We start from the raw sequence: 26,319 nt of genomic DNA, 5'->3' as shown, positions 1-26,319 counted from the left end.
TACCCTTGCAGAAGTGCTTAGGGGGGGGGCATGGGAGTTTGACCAGCCAGTCTACATGTGTTTTGTGGACTTGGAGAAGGCTTATGACCGTGTACCCCGGGGTACTGGGGGAGTATGGGGTACCGGGGCAGTTGTCACAAGCCATCCGGTCCTTGTATATAACCAAAGTGAGAGCTATGTCCGCATTCTCGGCACAAAGTCAAACACGTTTTCGGTAGGTGTCGGACTCCGCCAAGGTTGTCCCTTGTCTCCGATTCTGTTTATGATATTCATGGACAGGATCTCAAGGCACAGCTAAGATGAGGAGTGTGTCCAACCTCAGAATTGCATCTCTGCTCTTCGCAGATGATGTGGTTTTGTTGGCTTCATCAGAACGCGACCTCCAGTGCACACTGGGGCGGTTTGCAGATGAGTGTGAAATGGCTGGGATGAGAGTCAGCACATCCAAGTCTGAGGCCACGGTGCTCTACCGGAAAATGGTGGATTGTTCCCTCCGGGTTGGGGATGAGTTGTTGCCTCAAGAGAAGGAGTTCAAGTATCTCGGGGTCTTGTTCACGATTGAGGGTAGGATGTAGCGGGAGACTGACAGGCGGATTGGTGCAGCATCAGCAGTAATGTGGACATTGTACAGGACGGTTGTGGTGAAGAGGGAGCTGAGCCAGAAATCAAAGCTCTCAATTTACCAGTCAATCTTCGTTCCAACCCTCATCTATGGTCATGAACTTTGGGTAGTGACCAAAAGGGTGAGATCGTGGATACAAGCAGCTGAAATGAGTTTCCTCCGTAGGGTGTCTGGGCTCAGTCTTAGAGATAGGGTGAGGAGCTTGGACATCCGGAGGGAGCTCGGAGTGGAGCCACTGCTCCTTCGCGTCGAAAGGAGCCAGTCGAGGTGTTTCGGGCATCTGATTAGGATGCCTCCTGAGCGCCTTCCTTTGAAGGTTTACCAGGCAGGCCCAACTGGGTGGAGACCCCGGGGTAGACCCAGAACTTGCTGGAGGGACTACATGTCCAATCTGGCCTGGGAACACCTTGGGATCCCCCAGGAGGAGCTGGAGGGCATTGCTGGGGAGAGGGATGTCTGGAGTGCCCTACTTAGCTTGGTGCCACCACGACCCTACCTTGGAGAAGCGGCTGAAGATTAATGAATGAAGGAGAGTCTCTCTGACTTATTTTGAAACTGCACTTGGACACGACTCTGTGCACCGAAAGTTTCTAAATAAGCAGTACATATACACCTCTGAAAATATGTTATCGATGTGCCCAGTAGACACAAATACAAGTAGATAATATGATTGATCAAGATGTGCTGCACCTCTGTTTCAGTCTTCTCTTGGCCGTAGTGGGAACATTGGCTCCATATCCATAGGAGAACAGAACTCTCTCAGCTTCCTCCTCATTCTCAACTGGCAACACACACATACACAGACAAAGATGTAAATTTCAACTAACTTTAGGGTGGCTAGACATTTTACTACTTTTTTTTATTAATCCCCATGGGGCAATTCTTTCTCTGCATTTAACCCATCCTAGCTGTGTAGCTAGGAGCAGTGGGCAGCCACCGTGCAGCACCAAGGGACCAACTCCAGATCTTCTTTCCATTGCCTTGGTCAAGCGCACAGACAGGAGTATTAACCCTAACATGTGTCTTTCTTATGGTGGGGAAAAACCAGAGCGCCCGGAGAAAACCCACCGCAGACACGGGGAGAACATGCAAACTCCACACAGAGGATGACCTGGGATGACCCCCAAGGTTGGACAACCCCGGGGTTCGAACCCAGGACCTTCTTGCTGTGAGGCAACAGCGTTAACCACTGGGCCACTGTGCTGCCAAAGATGTAACCTTGGATGGTGTCTCCTAAGCTCTGCTTTAACTAAATATCCCATCCCCAGACCCCCTAACCAGTGTCTGCGCTGCGTTATTTTATTTCATCGATTAGAGTTGGGGTGAAGAACAGGCATAGGAGTCATTTGATTGCAGTGGTAGAGCAGTCCAGTGTCTCTCTTTATTGGTGTCTCGCTTGTCACTTTACAGAAACAGACGTGGTAATGTTGCAGTTACTGTTGACAGTCTTGCTCTTTTATCATCCTTATATTAATCTTTTGGGCAAAGCTTGGAGAAAAAAAACCCCTTTTGTTGAATGCAAATTCTCCATCTCCCCTTCTCCTACCTAAAGGGTTGGTGGACTTTTACTGTGGGTGCCCATGAGGAATTGGCAGATCAACGTTACTATGTTATGTTAATGTTACTACAGGTTAGCCAATGTCACACACTTGTCAAAAGTCATTGGAAGCCATTTTTATCACTAAGGACTGTGGTACAGTGGCCTACTAGTGGTTAATCAGGGCAACCTGATGGCCCAGGTGTATTACCACTGCACCCATACGTGCCAAGATATCCTGTCAAAATGTATCTATTAATTAAACCTCACTTAAGTATGCAAAGTGCATACTTAAGTTTGCACTAATATGAAGTATATTAGATAAACCCCTTACTGTTTGACCCCTGATAATTACACCCGAAATATACATATCAACAGACACCGGCCGTTTATGCTGGGGATGAGTTGCGAGTAAAAACAAAGAACCTGTGTCTTGATCATTTAATTGTTGAGGCTTTCACTTTTCTGGATGTTCCACTTGTGTTTGTGTTTAGGTAACATGGTGGTGATGCTGTGTGCCTTACTCTCAGCGGCCTGCATAGTGACTTGGTCCAGCTCATGCTCCAGCCTCTCATATGTCTCTAGTCGAGCTGCCTGTTCAGCGTTTCGAGCCTGCAGCTCTGCTGCCCGCCTCTCGGACGACGTCTGCAGCGAGTAGAACTCCTGGGTCAGTACCTGGGGGAAAGAAGTTGTACAGAAGAGAGAATATGACACATTTAAATCGTGAGAATATAAGATAAACTATTCATCTCCAAAGGGACTGCCCTCCCTAGCCCAATGCCTGCTAGGAAAGCCTCCAGCTCCCTGAGACCTGAATTGCTTTAAGTAGGTAAAGACAATAAATAAATAAATGAATGAATTCCTATGGACTTACTGAATTCTTCAGTAGCAAGCAGGTCCACTAAATGTGCAACAAATTAAACTTGCCTAAAAAAGGATATAATAATACAGCTACTTTACAAACTATAGATATTAGAGTAGAGACAGTAATCAAGGCAATGATAGCCTTAAAAATAATATCCTCTCTTAAGAAATGAATATAAATAGAACCAGAACCGGACATTGTCAATTTTAACCAAAAGAAATCTGTATGTATCTGTCGAATATCCTGTCTAGAGCTTTAGAGTCAATGACATTCAAGAACGTATCCATCCATCCATCCATCCATTATCTAAACCGCTTATCCTGCTCTCAAGGTCATGGCCACAGGGATGCTGGAGCCTATCCCAGCATTCATTGGGGAGCAGGTGCGGAGACACCCTGGACAGGCTGTCAGGCCATCACAGGGCCCGCCCACACGCCCCTCCCCCACACACACACCTAGGGACAATTTAGTACGGCCGATTCACCTGACCTATATGTCTTTAGACTGTGGGAGGAAACCGGAGCACCTGGGGGAAACCCACGCAGACACAGAGAGAACATGCAAACTCCACACAGAGGACGACCTGGGACGATCCCAAGGTTGGACTACCCCAGAGCTTGAACCCAGGACTTACTTGTCGTGAGGCGACTACGCTAACCACTGCACCACCCTCAAGAACGTCTATCCATCCATCCATTATCGGAACCGCTTATCTTGCTCTCAGGGTCGCGGGGATGCTGGAGTCTATTCCAGCAGTCATTGGGCGGCAGGCGGGGAGACACCCTGGACAGACCGCCAGGCCATCACAGGGCCTGCCCACGCCACACACACACACACACACACACACACACACACACACACACACAAACATTCATACCTAGGGACAATTTAGTACGGCCGATCCACCTGACTTGCATGTCTTTGGACTGTGGGAGGAAACTGGAGCCCTCGGAGGAAACCCACGCAGACACAGGGAGAACATGCAAACTCAACACAGGGGATGACCCTAAGGTTGGACTACCCCGGGGCTCGAACCTGGGACCTTCTTGCTGTGAGGCAACCGTGCTAACCACTGTGCCACCGTGCTGCCCCTCAAGAACGTATAGTATTAAAAAAAAAAAAATCAGTTGTCTTTGTTGACCGTTTTGCCACAGTCATCACTTTTCACTTTTTCTCATTGATTATCCACTTGATGCTTTACAGTATTACTGGTTTTCATTAGTGATCTGTCACATACATTGCACAAACATTTGTACAAAAAAAAAAAGAAAAAAGAAAATCCGTACCAGCTTCAATTTTTTTCCTGTGGATGACCCTACGCACTCACTTCTCTGTCAGGTGGTACTAGCAAAGACAATTTTCACCACCAGGGATCAATATACTTGACTGCATTATCAAATCTTCTGAAAATATGGGGTTTGTGATTTAGTGCTGATTAAAGTGAAACAGGTAAGCGTCTTTGAATGATATTAATTGATTTTCAAGACTAGATGCTTTGCTTTACAATGATTAACTTGCTGGGAAGACGTAAACGTGTGAAGGCCATATCCCGCTGTACTCACTGACATGTATGACACCCACCATATTTTGTCCTTGTACCCTACAACAAATTGTATTCGTACAATGAAATTTGTTCTCTGCATTTAACCCATCTTATTGTATAGCAGCAGTAGGCAGCTGCAGCGCCTAAAGACCAACTCCAGTTCTTCTTTCCATTGCCTTGGTCAGGGGCACAGACAGGGCTATTAACCCTGGCAGGAGGAAATCGGAACACCCAGAGAAAACCCACGCAGACATAGGGAGAACATGCAAACTCCACACAGAAAGGACCTGGGACGGCCTGGAGTTCGAACCCAGGACCTTCTTGCTGTGAGGCAACAGTGCTAACCAATGGACCATCGTGCCCAGTTTCCATGTTGGCCTCCCCCGAGTATAACATAACAACACTATAAGGGTTGGTAAAGTCATGAATGTTTATACACTGCCAAATGTTTAATATGCAGCAAACCTCACTTTCACAGTTGGCATTGCAACACTGACTAGAACGATGAATTTACTGTGAATGTTACTAGGTTCCCAATTCGTTTTAAATTGTCAACAGTTTTGCATCTTATTATGTGCACTGCATTGGTCTTGCAAACTGAATTTCAATAAGGGACGAAAGGTGCTGTATAGTAAATTGCATTGCAAAGTCAGTAAAATGATATTGACACACATATCACTGGGTCCATCTCTATAGTGACAAACTGTTACATCTTTATTTGCACGGTACCTCCAGTTTCTTCTGCTGTTTGTCACATTCCATCTGGCACTGAGCCAGGGCCTTGGCTGTCTCTTCTTTAACCAACTGAGCACGCTCGGCCTCAAAGGAGTGCAGCTTGGCCTGGTTGGACAGCTCTGCGACCCGGCTGTCTGTACCCAACTGAAGCTGACGGAACCTGGGCATTGTGAGCACATGTTCCTGAGTAAGTAGAGTGAGCATGACCAGTGTGTTGAACAGGTGAAAAGATGTGTTTTATGGAGGATATATATTTATATACACTGATATACATATAAACTTAGCACAAAAAGTAAGGACATTTGTGTTTGGTAGATAATTTCTTTGTTGCAACAATGCTTCTTGGCAATAAATCTTATATCAGGCACCCGATTGTCAGCACCTGGGGTACCAGAAGCTCAAAACAAGAGTCAATAGCAACAGCAAAATAAGCTGTTTGGCATTGGCAGAAAAGATGTGGCGGTAACACTTTAGTATGGGGAACGTAGTCACCATTAAGTAGGTGCTTATTAGCATGCAAATTAACAACATATTGGCTCTTAATTGGTCATTATTACGTACTCATTAATGCCTTATTCTGCACGGCCTTATTATACAACCAGTAAGCCATTAACTATGAGTTTTCCCTCTATAACCTCAGAATTATTGCTTATTAGTAGTACCATCTCAATATGCTTTGCTTAGTATGGACTTTATAAGGTGGTAGTACCACAAGAAGAGTTATTCTCCCTTACTAACACTTAATGAATATGGTCTGTTCTTACATAACAAAACACAAAACTACAAGTGTTAATAGTGTTAAATTACTGTAAATTAAGTTTTTGTTACTTAGAATATGTTCCCCATACTACAGTGACATCTTGATCATTACTAATTCACTAGTAATTAAGTTTTTTTATGTTCCCCATACTTAAGTGTCACCGATTTGGCAAATTTTTCATGGGCACAACCCACATACTCAGCTCTGCTGCTCATCCCACAAATGTATGTTCCTTACAAATTTGGCACCATTTAAAAGGGAAATAAACAGGCTTTCCAATGGTATAAGATTTATTGCCAAGAAGCATTGTTACAACAAAGAAATAATCTACCAAACACAAATTTCCTTACTTTTTGTGCTAAGTATATAGTATAGCTCCAGAAAGTACAATGGGCAAATTAACAATAACTCTCCATTGAAATGACTGGTTCTTAGTCTGTTTTCTGGAATTAGTTGTGTTTTCTGCAATTAGCTGTGTTTTATTCGAGACCGCTTTTATTTTTCTGACAAGGTGTTCGGTGGCACCAAACAGACTGGCAAACATTGAACCAAAGTCGCCTAGCAGGAAGACCTAGTCCTGACAGGGCTTAATTTTGCTTGATCTTTAATGAGGGTAGCTGGCAGCTACAGAGAAGGCTGGAGGGCTTCAACAACTCAAAAGGTTAATGTGTGAGAAAGTGAGAGTGAGAGTGAGTGACAGAGAGAGAGAGTAGGAGACGGGGGGGGGGGGGAGCACAAGAGAGAGAGAGAGAGAGTGAGAAAGATGGTTCTAAACCGAGTTTATTCTCGATTTGAAATTTCTGTTCACGGTACATGTCATGGCAGTGCATCGGGCACAACCTTCACACAGGCATGCACACACAAGCACTCATGTTTTATTAGGGCCAAAGAGGCAGTTGGATAATATTAATAACCTTCTATTACAGCTGACTCTGAGGGATTTCATCATCTGTGGCGTGCAAGCCTGAGCAGTAAGCTCATGGTAACAGATAAGTACACATGATTGACATTTTGTAAGCAATTCTGTCAACGGGGGCTGCATTCTGGATGTTGAGACAGCTATAAGGAAGTCAAACCAATTCTTGGCTAAACAAAAAAAATGGACTAAAGTGTATTCCATGGTGATGTGGCGAGGCATACTCTTTCTCTGTCCAATCACATGCTGTCAGGACTTACTTGGTAATACTTGTGACTATGTACAAGTCCCTTGCTATGGAGCTTCCTTCGCAAACATCTTTGTTAGCTATGACAAGAGTGTTAGCCAACATTCCAAAATAGAACACCGAAATTCTAGTTGGCCCTCCACTCTAGAATGCTCACTGACGCCATTTCAAGCGTGTCCCGTTCATTCTTTGCCCCGAAAATAGAGGCGTGCGTGGGGTTAGGGGTTAAAGGCTTGTGGCAAGCATCTGTCGTTGCTGGCGATACAGTGAGGAGTGGTACATGTGATCTTAGCAAAGAGAGAGAGAGAGAGAGAGAGAGAGAGAGAGAGAGAGAGAGAGAGAGAGAGAGAGAGAGAGAGAGAGAGAGAGAGAGAGAGAGAGAGAGAGAGAGAGAGAGCGGGAGAGGGAGAGGGACGGAGAGAGAGAGGGAGTGAGAGAGAGAGAGACAAGGAATGACCAACAGCTGGTAGTTCGGAGTTGGAGGTATGATTGGCATGTCATGCCACTCACAGAAACTCAATGTCAGCTACAACACCACTGCTGCTGCTGTTTTGTGTGTATTTGTGAATGTTTGTGTTTGTTGGAGCTGCAAAACATTTAAAAAATATATTTTGAGTAACACTTGTGCTGTCAGACTTGATATCTATAGTGGGGGGAAAGAAGCATATTTATACAACTAGTTTTTCAGGGCAGGACGTTTTGTTAACAGTTGTGTGTGTGTGTGTGTGTGTGTGTGTGTGTGTGTGTGTGTGTGTGTGTGTGTGTGTGTGTGTTGGAGTAGGTACCTTTGTTCAATTTAAATAAAAAAACCTTCTTCAACGTACAAGCCGTTTTCCTTGAAGGGCATCCTACACAGAAACTCTTCATACGGAGGCAGCTCTGGTCTCCCAGACAAAAAAATCACAGCCTCTTACAATTTGGACAATGTGTATTGTGATTTTTTTTATTTTTTTTTGTGATAAGGCTTTGACTACTTCGCATTCATTTGTGGAAAGACAGGTGAGGGCAGTGTCACCTGAGGCAGATATACAGAAGAGATACTTGGGAGAAAAAACTCACTGGATAACTCGGATTGTAGGGAATCAATATATCATAATAAACAGACACGTCTTCTTCTATATAGCGCTGCTGAAAGAAAAGGTACAAGGTGCTTCACAATCAGGAAAGTAAAAGGTCAGTTAAAACCACTGACAGAAAACCCTAAATAAAATGACTAAAAAAATTCACAAAATGTAATCCAAGTCACAACAGAAAATGCTATAAAAAGTCACAATACTAAAAAGACCATAGTGAAGATGTCTTTTGTAGTAAAGCTAACTTAACAGAGTCCCTCTTTAGAGTTATCACTGCAACACTTTTCTCATCCTTGTATTTAGCAATGACTTCTCCCCAGCCATCTTCTTCTTCTTCTTTCGGCTTGTTCCCTGTTTCCCAGGGGTCGCCACAGCGGAATCGACAGTTTCCATCGGTACCCTGTGAGGGCACAACACCGATGGCGGTCATGTCAATCCGCATAATGATCTGGCAAAATTTTACGTCGGATGCCCTTCCTGACACAACCACTAACCCTATGGACGGGGGCACAGGTAAAGCGCTGGATGCCATCCCAGTATTCATGGACCTCCGCTTAGTAATGGGCTTAAATTCGGCGGGTTGTCTCGTCTGATCTGAGGTCATAGTCCAATCATGGATGGCGTGCGTGCGAGGCTGGCGGGCTGACGCACATCTCATGGCAGCTGCCTTTGCTCTCAGCGCTCACGGAAACCCCGACCCGCACGCGTAAAAGAAGAAAAAAGTAACTATCGGGTACCCGGAGGTGCACGGAGGGGACGTCAGGGCGAGCCGCCCAGCACCGCGCTTTGTTTCATGGTTCCCAGAGTAGCACCGTAGATGGGGGACCCCACCGCGCAGCCGACGACGCCCAGAGTCATGTCGTTGTTGCCGCCCTTGGGTGAACTCCGCAAGACCGAAGGAAGCGGCCACCCGAACGCCGGCAAAGCCGGCCGGTGGAGGCCCTCCGAAAGCGGGTTAAATCAGCCCATCGATCAACTTCTCCCCAGCCATCTAAATATACTTTATCTTCTTTTTTCACACTTTCAGTTTTTCATTCCTGAGAAGCATGCAGTCAGGCAAGACATACGACCAGCTAACATGAAGCACTTGAGCACTAATACTAGCAGTTACCAAACTGACTTAACATCAGTGAACTCTGACCACTGGGTAACCCTGTGACCCCACCATGTGATCTTTAACAAGAGGGTAAACCACAACCGCCTAGGCCCAGCCACACCCGCCAAATGGACTAATGACAGGCTTTCACTTACTCATCCACAGGCACACTCATCAACACCCACGCATGCACATGTGCACACATGCACACTCACACACACGCACACATGAACACACACGCGCGCGCGCGCACACACACACACACACACACACACACACACACACACACACACACACGTTTGTTTTTTGAAAGGCTATTTGAGGACCCTCATTGACTAAATTCATTCCCTAGCCCCTAACAGTAACTTCATCATCAGAACTAGATGCTTAACTTTAACCCTTACCCTAAACCCAACTCCTAAACTTCAGATAGCTGCATGAAGTGAGGACTGACCAAAATATCCTCACTTGTATGGTTAAAAACTCAAATTGAATGGCGTCCGGGTAGCATAGCGGTCTATTCATCGCCTACCAACACGGGGCTCACCGGTTCGAATCCCCGTGTTACCTCCGGCTTGTCAGGCGTTCCTACAGACACAATTGGCCATGTCTGCGGGTGGGAAGCTGGATGTGGGTATGTGTCCTGGTCGCTGCACTAGCGCCCCCTCTGGTTGGTCAGGGCACCTGTACAGGGGGGAGGTGGAACTGGGGGGAATAGCGTGACCCTCCCACACGCTACATCCCATTGGCGAAACTCCTCACTGTCAGGTGAAAAGAAGCAGCTGGTGACTCCACATGTATCGGAGGACGCATGTGGTAGTCTTCAGCCCTCCCCGGCTCGGCAGAGGGGTTGGAGCAGTGACTGGGATGGCTCGGAAGAGTGGGGTAATTACAACTGGGCTAAGAACAATTGGAAGAAAAAGGGGGGAAAATAAAAAACAAAAACAGACTCAAACTGGTCCTCACAAATAAAACTGAACAAGAACATGCATATGTGAGCGCAAACACAATCAATCCACTTCTAGGTAGAGAGGCTGGGGATACTTTCACACTAGAAAAAAAGTGTCCCTTTTACACAATTAACTTACAATTTCCTTGGCAGTGGCAACTGTTTAGTAGATACAAAATAAAATGTAGTTGGAAGGCTTTCCCTGTTTCTTTCTTTGCTTGCTCTCAACTTGGAAGTAGATCATACATATCAAATTACTGGGCATGTTTGCATTAATTATACAATTTTAGTTTCTGTCATTTCTACACAACAAAATATAACACACCTGAATTTGTTGTGTCAACTGATCAAAATTTATTGACAGTTTAACAGTGGCCTTAAGGCGAAACTGTGGACATTTTCTGGTTATACAGGGTTTGAGTACTTTCTTGAAGTGGCCTGCAAAAAGTATTGCAGCAGAAATGAAAATGCTTGGCTCTCTAAAAAGTAGTGAAACTATGCGAGATGCCGGTATTCACAAATCAACTGTAGCTGTAGAAGGAGCAGAAGATGCTCCCCGTTCCCAACCACAATTTCTCAGGTTAATACAGGGCTGCACACCAGTGAGCATACTTTACAAGACCACTTCTCTAAATTTTCAACCCCTGTTGCTTGGATGCACTTCAAAGAAGGAGCATGTGAAACGTGTTGATGCCTGTGATAAACCACTGTAAGTGATACGACAAAGTAAAACTCACTGTTCTAGTAGTTGGTTGTATCTGGACTGCATGTCTCTCTCAGCAGCTATTGCTCTGTCCTTCTCCAAAACGGCGTTGTCTCTGGCCTCACGCAAGTTCCTGGACGTAATGCACATACATGTGCATCCACAGATAAACACAAACAGCGCAATCAAAAGATGCCCTCCTACCACATCACAAAAGCCAATGCTTTACGCTTTTCTACTGAGTGGTTGTCACCTAAAACCCAATATTTTGCAATGACCTTAGCCATTAATAATTGTCATGTGTACCTTTTGTTCTTTCAACTGCTAATTTGTTGCCAAGTAAAGTTAAATGCTCATTGATTTAATGGCAAAAAAGTGAATTTTTAATCCTTGTGTTTCCTGTTTTTATATCTGCTGTACTTGCTTTTAATTTCAGACACATTGCTCCCATTTGAAATAATGGCAGAGGTTCGAAACCAGCTGTGGCTTGGCATCTGAAAACTCAATAATCAGAGCTTCCATGCAATTTTAGCAAACTGGAAGACTTTGTGGTTCAGTGATTGCCACTATGGTGAAGGAAAATTCAAAACACTTGTTCTTTGGAAGGGTATAATGGTGCAGCACCATCACAGCAATAAAAAGTTGGGATTCCACAGTACATCTGCACTTGACAATCTTTGAAATTGTTTCAGTCCTTAGACAAATCTGTGACAAGCACTCTTTGAATCATTTTTATCATATGAACAAGCCTGCAACTGCCCTTTGCTTTTTTTTCAAAATGTAGGTCATTAACAACTGTTAACCCCTTTGTTGGCACGGGGTCACATTTTCCATCCTTCTTTTACCCAGCACACATCTTAAAGGGCATATAAGACAAAACCGGCACCTGTTCTCCCTCTCGTACATCTCCCTGGAGGTTCTCTGCAGGTTGTCTATCTCCTGACTAGTCTTCAGCCTAATGTTCTCCAGCTCCTCTCGTAATTTGGTCTCATACTCCGTCTTGTAGTGGTCTCTGGACAGGAAAAGAATGCAAATGTAGAAAGAGGAGCGGGTGACAAAGGGAGGCTGCACAAGTCTTGAAACTATTTAAATCAAGCTATATCAGATAAGCCACACATAAACACACAGTAGGAGGTTTTGAATGAAATCATCTTCAGTTAGATTTTCTTGGGAGAGATTTTAAGGGGTAGGGTTTAAAAACGAAGGTCTTTTTTCCCCTTCAAGTGTTTTGTAGCGCAGGTTAGAAAAACACCACTACTTTTTCATTTGTCCAAGACACTAAATATTAAGTGTGTACGTTTTACAGTGGAAAATTACAAGTGAATAGTGTGGAACAATAAAAGCCAAGTCTTTATTTGGTGCTAGACTAAGTTATGTATGTAATAAAGCACTTTGACTGTGGCCTATAAAAGATATCAGATATGACAGCTGAATATGACCCAACATCTGCTGTAATTGGTGTGCAATGACAGAAGCCAAACCTGGATGCCATATATTTCTCATAGGCCTCCTCTCTGGCTTTCTTAGTGTCCTCTAGATGTACCTGAATCATAGAACACATGAAATGGCAGCCTTTCAGACATGGACTTGACATTAAATAAAACCTTCAGGAATAAATGAGTCTTCTGGCTGTCTAACACCATGTACCTGGAGCCTTTCCAGGCGGTCTTCTTCATGTGCACAGCGAACACTGAGCTCTACATTCTGCCTGTGTAGGTATTCCTTGTCTGTTTGTAGCAGAGTCACAGACTGCTGCAACGTGGCCACCTGCAGGAGGACATGGGTAGAAAAACAGCTCATATTTATATTGCAGCAAAAACTAACATAACTGACGAGACTTGAAAAGGTACAGTTACACAAAGCAGCAAAAGCAGGAAGTAATGGTGTGATAAATTGAAGGTCTCAGAATATTCTTTAAGGCAGGTTGGTGTGTGTGTACCTCTTTGCTAAAGTTGTCCCTCTCTCTGGTTAGAGCGACGTGAGAGAAGTCCAGAGTCTCTAGTTTCCTCCTCAGTTCCTTCACCTCTGCCTCAAAGTTGTCACGCTCACTACACACCACAGTATAAAACAACACTCAGACAAACATGCCTATGTGCCAGGGATATTACTAAGATGGGAAAAGGTATATGAAGAGTCATACATCAGCAAAATGCAAAACTTTGTTCCATAATAAAAAACTCAAAACTCCTGCAAACACATCCTGTGTACACTCAAAAAGTGCCATCCAGTTCTAAGTGAGACCTGTGATTTTCCCGCCCACACCAAAAAAAGACAACCCTGTTAAGTACAAACCAACAAATAAGAGACCTGAGGCCTGTTTCACAAAGCAGGATAAAATAGGTTGGTAGATTAACTTCGGGCTAAATCCATTTTTTTTGTCACACTAAGGCTGGTTAAGTTTATAGGTTGGCCCCAAAAAATATGAAAAGAAATCCCTCCTTACTGATGAACCCATTGAGCAAATTCCATCACCATTCTACGAGGAACCCATCACGGACAGAGTAAGAAGGGCTCACAGGTCAAAGGCATTTAGATCATCAGAACTAATCTGCTTTGCTGATGATTTGTGATTGGAAATATAAATTCTCGGCAGAGATCAGCCTACCTTTAAAGCATTGTACCGCTAATGTGATTCATCAAAGTCATATCTTCACTGCCACCTTCGTGATGACAGTGATGAGCATCTTTACAAATGCATTTATACTATTTAGATTTGCCCCCTCCTGCAAATCTGTCAAGTCTTGGCATCAGCCTGTGTCTGCAACAAGTAGCTTGCATTAGACTGGTTATAATTTTTTTTTTGGACCCCCCCCCCTTTTCTCCCCAATTGTACCTGGCCAATTACCCCACTCTTCCGAGCTGTCCCGGTCTCTGAGGAGTTTCACCAGGGGAACATAGCGTGTGGGAGGATCATGCTATTCTCCCCCTAGTTCCCCCTCCCCCCGAACCGGTGCCCTGACTGACCAGAGGAGGCGCTAGTGCAGCGACCAGGACACATACCCACACCCGGGCTCCCCTCCCACAGACACGGTCAATTGTGTCTGTAGAGACACCCGACCAAGCCGGAGGTAACAAGGGGATTCGAACCGGTGATCCCCGTGTTGGTAGGCAACAGAATAGACTGCTACACTACCCGGACACCCCTTGACTGGTTATTTGACACAGTCTCTGATTGAACATACTCAAAATTTATTTGGAAAGAGCTGGGTGGACTGTACAAGCTGGTAACCGGGTACATGAGATTGGCACCTTTTTGTTTTTTTTGTGTTTCACAAAGATACATGGCCAATGTTATACTTCCTTTGTGAGACAAGCGCCTGGGTTAAAGAGGATCAGGGAACACTGGCTATCCAGACAAAGTCATATCTATGAGAGCACAGATGAAAACAAAAAAAGAGCAAGGGGTCAGACACACAGACACACACCGTTTGAGGTTGGGGTAGTTCTCTCGTCTATAGTCTCCCTCCAGGTTCTGTTGCTTGGCGTCAGCAAGTTCTAGGGTCAGTCTCTGGCTCCTCAACTCCAGCTCTGTACGCAACCTCCTCTCCTCCTCATAGCTCTGCATGGATGCACACACGCACACAAACATACTAGCACTGAAAATATTTATAACTACATCAGAAAGAGAGACTTGATGGCAGAGAAGAGACAGTGAAGTGGAGACATTTCTGCTCTGGGATGGAGATGGCATTACTTACGATGGACGCCTGCGCTTGTGCTCCCAACAATTTGTGCAAATACTTTGTCTTATGTCTATTTTTTTCTAACTTTCTTCACACGAAACACTCATACCCCTTTTCCACCAAATTAGCTCTGGTTCTCGAACCGGTTCCGTTCAAGATTCTTGGAACCTTGGTGCTATCAAACAAACCAGCCTGCATTGCTCCTGATTTTGAGCAGAACCATTGTAATCAGGGATGCGTCACCTGATGCAAAAAATAGGTGTACTGTCTCTTTAATTGCTCTGCCATCCATCCATTATCCAAACCACTTATCCTGCTCTCAGGGTTGCGGGGATGCTCGAGCCTATCCCAGCAGTCATTAGGCGGCAGGCAGGGAGACACCCTGGACAGGTCGCTAGACCATCACGTGTCAGTCTTTTTAAATAAAGAAGCATATTAAAAAAAACCTCCATGAGTGTGCAATTTTTACATCAGTTTGACGGCGATTTTAAAATATAATTTACTGTGACGGCAGAGCAATTAAAGAGACAGTACACCTATTTTTCGCATCAGGTGTGCCATGGGTCTCAATGGTTTCGTGTTTGTTAAATGACTGTATGATCACTTTTAATTGGGAGCAGAGTCGACGCCAGGACACATCAGACAGGCAGCATTTAAATTTCAGTTGACTTTACACATACACACACACACACACACACACACACACACACACACACACACACACGCATGCACGCATGTCTAGGAGATATTTAACACTAGATATTAAGCACTCAGCCTTGTGATGGCCTGGCGGCCTGTCCAGGGTGTCTCCCCGCCTGCCGCCCAATGACTGCTGGGATAGGCTCCAGCATCCCCGTGACCCTGAGAGCAGGATAAGCGGTTTGGATAATTGATGGATGGAATTTATTTTAATTAGCACCCCATCCCACAGAAAAGTTTTAGTTATGCCTGCATATAAAAAAAACTGTAGTTTGTTTATTATTTGTTCTTGCGTTCAAGTGTACCCAGCCCTGGCCAACTCTTTGAGTATTTCAGCATACAGCTTACTCTTTCTTGTGCTACTTTTGAGCTTTTCCTGAAATTCGGGAGATGACTAAATCGTCACCAAGCAGACCACTGTACGCCCTTTTTCTGACGATTTGTTGCCTTCTCCATCTCTCTTTCCAACCTACAATATGACACGCCCACAGGTGTCATCACAATTCCCACTTCAGGCCCTATTATTTTTTGGTTCCAGCTGGGAACCAACATTGCGGGTTCTGAACCAATTTATTTTTGGTCAAAATGTTCCAAACGGTTCAAAATTAGGTACACAAACCGGAACACAACCCGTTCCATGTTGGTGGAAAAGGGGTATCAGGGACTTATCACATATGATCGGGAAATTTTACTCGCTTATGGGATCATCTGTACTCATTATTTTTATGAGGTTTTTCACCCTGGTTAGGACTGGCCTTCAGAGCTCCTCAGGGGCCAGGAAAACAAAGGCTTACCTCCCCCCAGGCAGTGGAGAAAACACCAGGGGATGCGCACACCAGTGTGCAGAACAAGCTGCGGGCCCAGGCACACAGGATACTGCTTACCAGTATCCTCTTAACCAATGTCCAATCCCTGGACAACAAACTGAATGACTTTAGGGCCAGGATCAGGTTCCAGCGGGATTTTACAGACGGCAACGTTCTCTGCCTCACGGAGACATGGCTCACTCCCACGGTGCCGGACCCTGCCATACAGCTGCCCGGATTCTTCATACACCCCAAGGACAGGACGGAGGATTCGGGAAAAACCAGAGGCAGTGGAGTGGCTATTGTGGTTATTACGATGAATGGGAGATGATGCAACGAGGGGAACGTCAACCGGATCTCGGACTTATGCTTGCCCGCCCTGGAATACCTGGCTCTGAAGTGTCAGCCCATTTACCTTCCAAGGGAATTCTCCTTGTCTATAACTGTCAATGTTCATATTCAACCACAGTCCAACACCGTTACAGCATTCTCAATTCTGTACAAGGACATCTGTTCACTTCAGTCAGCTAATCCAAACACTGCGCTGATCATTACAGGGGACTTCAACAAAGTGAACCTAAAAAAGTTTTACTGGATTTTTTCCAACACAGCACATGTAACACCAGGGAGGAGAGGACCCTGGATCACTGCTGCACACAGCATAAAGATGCATATAAAGCCATCTCCACACCGGCATTTGGTAAGTCAGACCATGCCACCATCCTACTAATGTCAACATATAAACAGAGGCCAAGGCGCTAGACTGCCCAATCAGAGGCCATACTGCAGGTCACTCTGGATGATGTGGATTGAGAGGCGTTCCAGAGTAGCTCTGTCGGTGATATTATTCTGTTTATGGAAGCGGTGCTCGGCTACATGCAGTTCCTGAAAGGGGAGACTGTACCTACCACCACAGTCAAAGAGGTTTTTTACACAGCCTTTTCAAGGCCGGAACGTTGTGCCATTAATCCACAGAATGGGGAGCATTGTTGTTCTGGCATTAAGCCAACAGCGGAGGTAGTCACAGAGCCGAATCAACTTCTGTAGGTGTTTTTACACAGAGATCCTACAATACTGCCATAATGGAGACCCATCTTTGTTTTGTTTTTACATTGAAGAAACAAAGTCGGCATAATGCCTTCCCACTGTGTGATTTTACATAGCATGCCGGTATTCCGGAAGCAAAGGCGGCGTGACAGGATAAACAACAGTGTCGGCTGTCCCATCCTGCCAGCTGTCCCTTTTACACAGACATCAATTTGGCTCTGTGACTATCTCCGCTGCTGGATTAACACTGGAACAACAATGCCTCCATCATCCGTGCTCATAAGTTTTACACAGAACGGCGAGGCGAATTAATGGCGCAATGTCCCCACCTTGAAAAAGCTGTGTAAAAAGCCTTTGTGTGAAAGGGAAAGCCAGCAGGACGGGACAGCCAACGCTGTTGTGTTACATGTTGTGACGCCTCTTGTTTCCAGAACGCCGGCAAGCTATTTAAAAATCACGCACTGGGGCGCCTTTATACTGCCTTTGTTTGACTCAGGGTATCAAGATAGCTAGGGACTACCCCAGAGTAGTCCAACCTTGGGGTTCGTCCTGTGTGTGGAGTTTGCATGTTATCCTTGTGTCTGTGTGGGTTTCCTCCGGGTGCTCCAGTTTCCTCCCACAGTCCAAAGACATGTAGGTCAGGTGAGTCGGCCATACTAAATTGTCCCTCGGTGTGAATGTGTGCATGTGTGGGCCCTCTGATGGCCTGTCCAGGGTGTCTCCCTGCCTGCTGCCCAATAACTGATGTGATAGGCTCCAGCATCCCCATGACCCTGACAGCAGGATAAGCGGTTTGGATAATGGATGGATGCATGGATGGATGTTTGCTTCAATGTAAAAAAACAAAAAACAAAGCTGGCATAAAGACAGACCTTCATTACGACTCTGTGGTATCTACCGAAAGCCATGGGTAGATCAATCCATCCGTGAGGCTGTAATGCGTGCACCGCTTCCTACAACACAGGGCTGACAACCGGAGACATGGAGGATTATAAGGCAGCTTCCTACAACCTATGTAAATGAGTGAAGGAAGCCAAGAGGAAGTATAACGAAAAGATGGAAGCCCAGATTTTTTTTTATTTTTTTTTTAGATTTTTATTGATCCCTGTAGGGAAATTACGCTCTACATTTAACTCGTCCTAGCTGTGTAGCTAGGAGCAGTGGGCAGCCGCCGTGCAGCACCTGAGGACCAACTCCAGTTCGTCTCGCCATGCCTCAGTCAAGGGCACAGACAGGAGTACTAACCCCAACATGCATATCTTTTTTGACGGTGGGGGAAACCGGAGCACCCGGAGAAAACCCACCGCAGACATGGGGAGAACATACAAACTCCACACAGAGGGCGACCTGGGATGACCCCCAAGGTTGGACAACCCTGGGGTTTGAACCCAGGACCTTCTTGCTGTGAGGCAACAGTGCTACCCACTGTGCCACCGTTTCAGCAGTTGGACACCAGATGTCTGTGGCAGAGCATGCAGACTGTTACAGGTTATAAAGGGAATCCCCTCCCCGTGGCATGTACTGACATCTCTCTGGCGTAAATTAAATTCATTTTATGCGCATTTTGAGACTAATCCCACCATCACTTGCCCCCCAAACAGCATGAATGATGACCCTGCTAGAAAAGTAAGCATGCTCACTATCACTGAGCATAACGTGAGCAGGTCATTTAAAGGAGTAAATCCAAGGAAGGCATGTGGCCCAGATGGCATCCCAGGGCACGTCCTAAGATCCTATGCCGGCCAGCTTGCTCCTGTTTTCACCACCATATTCAACCTCTCCCTCACAAAAGCCACAATCCCCCTGCCTCAAATCCTCTACTGTTATACCTGTTCCGAAAACCTTCCGTCCCGCATCACTGAAACCACTACCGGCCAATAGCACTAACTTCTGTTGCCATGAAGTGAAACCAGTATTTCATGCTGTCTGGAGACGAAGACAAAGAAATGTAATGTTTCTAATGCACGCAACAGGGCAATACAACAATGCTGACAGTGGAAACAGCTGATTAGTCATGTGAGTTAAATGTTTGTTACATCAGCACTTTTTCAGCAAAGGTGTTCCCATCTCCCATTTAGCGCATTAAAAGGCAAAAATCACCTCAAACGAATGTAAAAACTTTTTTGCGAAATAGAGGAAGTTTTTTCAATCTTTGCCATTTCCATAAACCTTTTCTAATGCAATACTTCAAAATGTGCATAAAAATACATCATGGAAACACCCCTAGTGACTCCTACAGGTGGTGGGGTTCCTGTACAGCTGCAAGGGGATCTAAGGGAAATAACAAGGGCATGCACACACCTATGACATTCCTGCAGGAGAAACCTGCAGGTAGAAGTTGAAAAGAAGCAGTTGATTGGCTCAACATATATTGGAGGATATACATGGAACTGTATGCTTTCCCAAACCAGGAGACTGTGCAATGGTACATATGTATATGTGTGTGTGTGTGTGTGTGGGAGGGGGGGGGTTACCTCCATAAAGGTCTTCATCTGGGTTCTGTGTGTGTCCAGCTCTTCAGTCAGGCTCTCTCTCTTCATGTTAAGTTCCACCAGCTGGCCCCGCAAAGGAGTCATCACTTCATAAAAACGGATCTGAGGCCAACAAACGAACATGCATGTACAATCAAACAAACATGCAAATTAATCAATAGGCAAACTCTCTTTAAGGTTTCATGTTATTGTTACGTCTTCCTGCTTATTGTGCCCCTTCTCCTCCCAAAGATCCAGTGTTTCCATTGCCTACGAATGCGTTGAGTGACCCAGCTTAGTCCATTACCTGACATCTTCAATAACAATGTCGTGAAGGTGTACTTTTACTTTAGGGCTGCAAAATTCATTATGTGGGACTGAATTTCATATATTCAGTTTGCACAATCAATTATCATCCACCCATCCATTATCCAAGCCGCTTATCCCAATTGAGGTTGTGGGGATGCTGGAGCCTAACCCAGCAGTCATTGGGCGGCAGGCAGGGAGACACCCTGGACAAGCCGCCAGTCCATCACAGGGCATCGTTTATCATAGAACATTCAAATTCAAGCAAAAGTGAAACATTTTGCTTAGTGTCTGCTGTAGTCAGAAGAAATACTTGAAATACTAATTGAGGGAAAATGTGAAAAAAATTATTTCTCAAATCATCAATTGTGGAAGGAAAAATTGCTCATATAATGACGTGTAATCCATATATAGTTCACGATCATTGCAAACATAGTTGTGTAATATGCTGTGTAGTCATTTAATCATATGCATATAGTCATTTAGGTTACGTAAGTAATCAATTGTTTTATTTTAGATGTATAGCAACTGTAAAAATAATGGTGTCAACAAAGGGTAATTGAGCTGAAAGACACCGTTAAGTTTCTGGAAAACAATAATTGAGAGACCTAACCCACTACAGTCACTAGATGGCAGTATGTAAAATAATGTTCTGAAAGAAAATAATGGTGTATAGAGGGACATGGTTTGAAGTGAAGGAGCACGGCACAGTGGCGCAGTGATTAGCATGGTCGCCCCACAGCAAGAAGGTCCTGGGTTCGAGCCCCAGGTTAGTCCAACCTTGGGGGTCGTCCCGGGTCATCCTCTGTGTGGAGTTTGCATGTTCTCCCTGTGTCTGCGTGGGTTTCCTCCGGGTGCTCTGGTTTCCTCCCCAGTCCAAAGACATGTAGGTCAGGTAAATCGGCCATACTAAATTGTCCCTACGTGTGGATGTGTGTGTGTGTGTGGATGTGTGTGTGTGTGTGTGTGTGTGTGTGTGTGTGTGTGTGTGGGCTCTGCAGTGGACTGGTGGCCTATCCAGGGTGTCTCCCCGCCTGCCACCTAATGACTGCTAGGACAGGCCCCAGCATCCCCGCAACCCTGAGAGCAGGATAAGCGGTTTGGATAATGGAATGGAATGGATAGATAGAGGGACATGGTGCGAAGTAAAGGAGTGGCCTGAGTTTAAGCTCCACATGGGGCGGAGTTAGAGGTACAGTATAAAAGGTGTGCTTTCAGAAGCTGCTTCAGTTGCTCCCGGGACCAGCTCGGCTTGTTGTACTTGATTTGTATTAATGCAATAAACCTATTTACATGAGATCTGAAAGTATTGGACATTGAGTGATTGAAACTGATTAGTGTGCAGAGAAGAAATTCTCCCACACAATCAACTAATGAGGAGATTCTTGTTAAACACAATATCGAGCAAAATTACTATAATTTTGGCCAGAATGGTGGGGCCCTACTGGGTACCGAACTCAACACTTTCAAGGGTACCGACCAAATTACAATCAATTGGTGCCAAATTTCAGTACCTTGAGAGCGGGTTGTGTTGTGAATTAAAATAAATATTGCTAAGATTCCTTATTAGCCCTTCAGAAAAAATCTCTCATTGTTTACCACTCGTTGCAAGTGCGTATCTGGGTGAGAGATAATAGAGAGAGAGCGAGACCAAGTTACCCCTCCCCTAAACCTACAGCTTGTTCAAGTTGGGCAAAGCAGTTCTTTTCAGTGTACTGAATCATTAGAATCAGTTCATTAAAAAGATTTGTTCAAAAGATTGGTTTTTCCCGAATTGTTCAGTGCTTGACCAGAGCTCTGACTGCATAGTCCCACTCACTGAAATGAAACACCACCAAACGTTCAGTTCAGCTCACTAACTAGTGAACTGAGAACGGTCGTTCATGAAGGATAAGCCAGTGAGCTGAGAATTTAACTGGGTAAAGATACCGTTTGCAAACTGAAAGCTGCAATAACAAAGTCCCACCCTATTATGTACAGCATGTTCATTTTCGCAACACCTAATTACTAAGTAAACTATTTGGTACTACTTCCTACTTCGAGACTTGAATACATGACATGGATGGAGGGAGAGTTAGAGGGGTGGGCTTGAGCACTCTGCAACCGTCTGTAACTGCCCAATCTGTACCGCAAACGCGATTTGTTCTACGCACATGCCATGTTGTTGTCATTGGCTCATGCAGGCACAAAGTAAGCATGGTTAAGGTTAGGGTTAGGTTGAGGTTAGAACAAATTGGGTTTCCGGTACGGATCAGGTAGTGACAACGGTCAGGACTCAGTGAACCAGTGAATGAACATGCTCCTTTACCTTGCAGTGAAAGGATCTGAGACAGTCTCGGGCTCAGCCACCCGGTTTTCATATTGTACCTTTGACCACGCATCGTAAACTACGAAAGGTGGTGAGATTTTTAAAATTCAGGGATTGTCAAACGTGACCTAGCTCATTCTAAATATGTGAGTGTAAATTGAGTGACTGTATCCCTGCATGTTCGTTCGCAACTGCTTGAGAGCTCAACTGTGTGTCTGACTTTCTTGTATAAGAAGTGGGGTTGTTGTGACGCATCTAGTGTGTTGGTGTAGTGTTCTGTGCCTGTCACGTCTCACTCTCAACCTTCATCGCTGGCTAGCAGAAATGCGAACAGGACAGCTGAGTACATAAGTCTCTCCCTGCCAGTACATAGCCTCTCCAACAGCAAGCCCTATGTAGTGCCTCCTCATGGTGACACACGGTAGCTGGGTACACCTTGGACCCTGGCTGAACTACAAGGGACTATGAGGAGGTCTGGCCCCTAGACGTGCGGTAACCAGGCCCACCTGTGTGTGGATATTCCCTGATGTCAATGAACCAGCCTCCAGCTATGAGTTAAATAGTGCCACTGCCTAGTGGTTACCTCGGGAGAGGAATAGGCTACGGGAGTAAACCCCTACAGAAAATCAACGTCTACAGTGCTGTTGTGTTTTGCTTTTCTTGCCCTTTTGTATCTGTTTAAGTGGGAGAGCACTGCTGGCGTCATGTGTGGCTGCCGCTTCTCCCTCCCCCCTTCCCATCCACCCCTGTACGTATGTGTTAAGTTTATCTGTTGTCTTGTTTCACCCCGTTTATTGTAAAGAAACTTTGAGTGTTAGAAAAGCGCTATATAAGTTTAATTTATTATTATTAACTGAACTGACTGAGATGAATGGATTGTTTCAGGAAGTGATTCAGCTCAGTTCATTTGCCAAAAAAATTTTCGCGAATGACACAACACTAGTTCAAGTCCAGCACAGTCAGGGCAATGGTGAGCCGAAAACGATCACAAGTGTGGTTACACTTTTCCAAACTTGGCGCAGACAGCACTCGCTGCACTATTTGTAATACGAAATGAAAATCTGAATTATAAGTTTGGACCTATTTTTCTCCCACGGTGCATACACAACTGCTGCCATGGGCTATGCATTGCAAATTGTGGCCAATCACTCACTCACGGACAACCTGAGAAGAGCAATTAGTAGGACTCACTCACAACTAGCTAGTTTTCCTCATCATGACACTTTCAGGATAGGACTAATCCTTGGAACATAATCGCAGCAAATGTCAGGGTGCAATTGTTCCCTCATCTCTGTTATGCATAAGAGAGTCTTGAAATGGTAGAAAAACGTGAGTATGACACAAACGCAAAGATCGCTGTTAAAGTTGATCTTGAGGGAGAGCAGGAAAGGGATAGCGAAATCCCTGCTATGCACAGGTGTGCTGTGGGTTTGGATGGTTTCGTGCTTGCTTACAACTGAAGTAATTACTATTTTGTTATTACAGAGAGAGTAAAGTACCAAAAAAAGGTGCCGCTGGGTACCAATACCAAATTCCAAGTACCAGTACAAATGTGAATGGTACCCAACCCTAGGCCCTACATTCCCAGTAAACATTTGAATGTATAGCCCTTCTATTACCCAGTGCTGAATGTGTTTGAAATTTTAATGATCAAATCCTTGTTGATTTGAACCACTACACCAAATGCCACTTGAAACCCTGTAAGCATTTTTTTTAGTGCTTTCCTTTCGTCCAAATTTTGCATGTCCAATTTCCTGTTTTCTTACCATTACACAATGCCTACAGTGGTTAGAGAGAGTGTGGACCTCCAAGTACATCCACCGATACACATGAAGCCAATCAACTGCTTCCTTTTACATGCCAGCTGCAGGCTGCTCTGGGCAAAAGTTTCATGTGCAGAGGTTTACGTTCATATCCATCCGCAGCTATAATCCTTTTGACATGTCAAGAATATCCTGATAATGTGTCACCAAGCATGTCTCCTCTTTCGCATTACTATTGCAAGGGCCAGATAATAATTCAATATTATCATTTAACGTCTTTCAATGGTATTGTATCATGACGTCATACATGGACTGCATTTATATAGCGCTTTGCTAGTCTACTGACCACTCAAAGTGCTTTAAAAAGTGTGCCTCACATTCACTCATACATTCACACACTGATGGTGGAGGCTGCATGCAAGGTGCCAACCTGCTCATCAGCAGCAGTTTGGGGTTCAGTGTCTTGCTCAAGGACACTTCAACACATTCTCTGGAGGAGCTGGGGATTGAACCAGCAACCTTCTGATTACTAGACGACCCGCTCTATTTCCTGAGCCATGCTGCCCAATAAATACATAAATTTGTTTTCTACATTAATGATAATGAGAATATATTACCTATTCTCTATTTCCCACTCTACTACTACTACTACTTTCTAAAAAGTGGTCTAAAAATTTTCAGGTTTCATTTGAAAACTGGTTTTGGCTTGATACATTACCCAACAGTTCAATGTGATAAACCTCAGTTGGATTCTTAAATATGGCATTTTTGCATGTGTAAGCAGGTATCATGATATTGTGTGAAATTCTATATTAACAGTGAGAAAAATATATTCCACATTGCCGAGCACTAACTTGCCCTTTACTTACCGCTACGTATTCAGGGATAGAGAGTTTCTCCTCAGGGAGATCACGGAGCTCCTGATACCTGTCCTGGGAGATGTCCAGGTCCCTGAGGGACTTTCGTAACTCTCCGGCTCTCTCACACAGCTGTCTGTTAGTTTCCTCCAGCTGCTGCTGCCTCAACAGAATGGTATCCATCTCCTGCTTACGCATTGCCTGCTGCTTCCTGGAGTCAAAGCAAAGGATGGGATAATATCTATTAGCTTAGCTCCAACAGTCCAATATCTTACCGGCCATTTGACAGAATAGAGAATTTAAGAAAGCAACCCTGTTCATAAAATTTATAAACCAGAAATTAACAACTTTTGAATTCTCAAAAATAAACACATTTATAAAAGCATAAAGCTGAGTGAGGAAACATATATGTATAAGAAAGGTGAATCAGTTCATCTGGACACAACGTTTATTGGGAAAACGTTTCATCACTCATCTAAGTGACCTCTTCAGTCTCAACTGACCTCAGGTATCCCCACCCTTACAAACAATACAGTGGCATAACGGCTGAAAACGATCAGTTTCATGTGCAAATTACCATGACTAGTGTTACAATGGCAATGTGTACTAGTCACAGAAGACTGGAGAATGGTTGCAATCACAGCATTGTTGCCATTTTACAATTGTTTATTTTGTAAAGTATATTATATTATTATAAACAATACAGTATATTATACTGTATTGTTTATAAGGCTAAGGATACCTGCAGTCAATTGAGACCGAAGAGGTCACTTATACCCCTTTCACACTAGCCAAAAAAACCCGCTAACATTCGCCTTTGGTGGTGAATGTTACATTGACCAAAGGCGGATTTTAGCAGGTTTTTTGGCCAGTGTGAACACGCCATTTGATGAGTGAAGAAGCATTTTTCTCAATAAACACTGTGTCCAGATGAACTGATTCATCTTTCTGTGATTTTCTTAACTGGATTATTGAGCATGCATAAAGACATACATACTGGTAACACATACATTTAAACAACACACATTACTGGATGCATTTCAATGAGCTGCATAGAAATTAAATTTTCCCCAAATTCCCCTGGGGTCCTGTAAGATACCATTACAATGAATTTGTAATATTGCTCTTGCATCCTACAAGTTCGCATGAGAGCTGAATAACGAATGGAAAAGGCTTGCAAAAAAGAAAAAGAAAAAAAACAGGGTTCTTGCACCTGATTTCCAAATATTAACTCCTTAATTTGAGTTGATCATATGATATAAATTAGGTCTCAATATGATGAATGGTGTACCAGCTGGTTTTAATATCTTGAGCTACTTGTTCAAGACTAGTC

General features: G+C 44.5%; 1 protein-coding gene across 1 annotated transcript in view; it reads right to left on the bottom strand.

Annotated features, from left to right (window-relative positions):
* Positions 1-26,319, bottom strand: part of pibf1 (progesterone immunomodulatory binding factor 1) — a 38,352-nt gene that overhangs the window by 11,149 nt on the left and 884 nt on the right. Inside the window, exons 3-13 of the mRNA XM_056292128.1 lie at positions 24,999-25,197; positions 19,756-19,875; positions 14,472-14,605; positions 12,986-13,094; positions 12,694-12,813; positions 12,528-12,589; positions 11,933-12,058; positions 11,081-11,179; positions 5,297-5,462; positions 2,684-2,834; positions 1,313-1,403 (exon numbers count right to left, since the gene is read on the bottom strand). Coding sequence (XP_056148103.1) covers positions 1,313-1,403; positions 2,684-2,834; positions 5,297-5,462; positions 11,081-11,179; positions 11,933-12,058; positions 12,528-12,589; positions 12,694-12,813; positions 12,986-13,094; positions 14,472-14,605; positions 19,756-19,875; positions 24,999-25,197 — 1,377 coding nt within the window. The remainder of the gene's footprint in view (positions 1-1,312; positions 1,404-2,683; positions 2,835-5,296; positions 5,463-11,080; positions 11,180-11,932; positions 12,059-12,527; positions 12,590-12,693; positions 12,814-12,985; positions 13,095-14,471; positions 14,606-19,755; positions 19,876-24,998; positions 25,198-26,319) is intronic.

Source organism: Lampris incognitus, chromosome 13 (assembly GCF_029633865.1).
Source record: "Lampris incognitus isolate fLamInc1 chromosome 13, fLamInc1.hap2, whole genome shotgun sequence".
NCBI classification, from domain to species: Eukaryota; Metazoa; Chordata; class Actinopteri; order Lampriformes; family Lampridae; genus Lampris; species Lampris incognitus.
The sequence above is the reverse complement of the archived record's forward strand: the minus strand, read 5'-3'. Positions and strand labels throughout refer to the sequence as shown.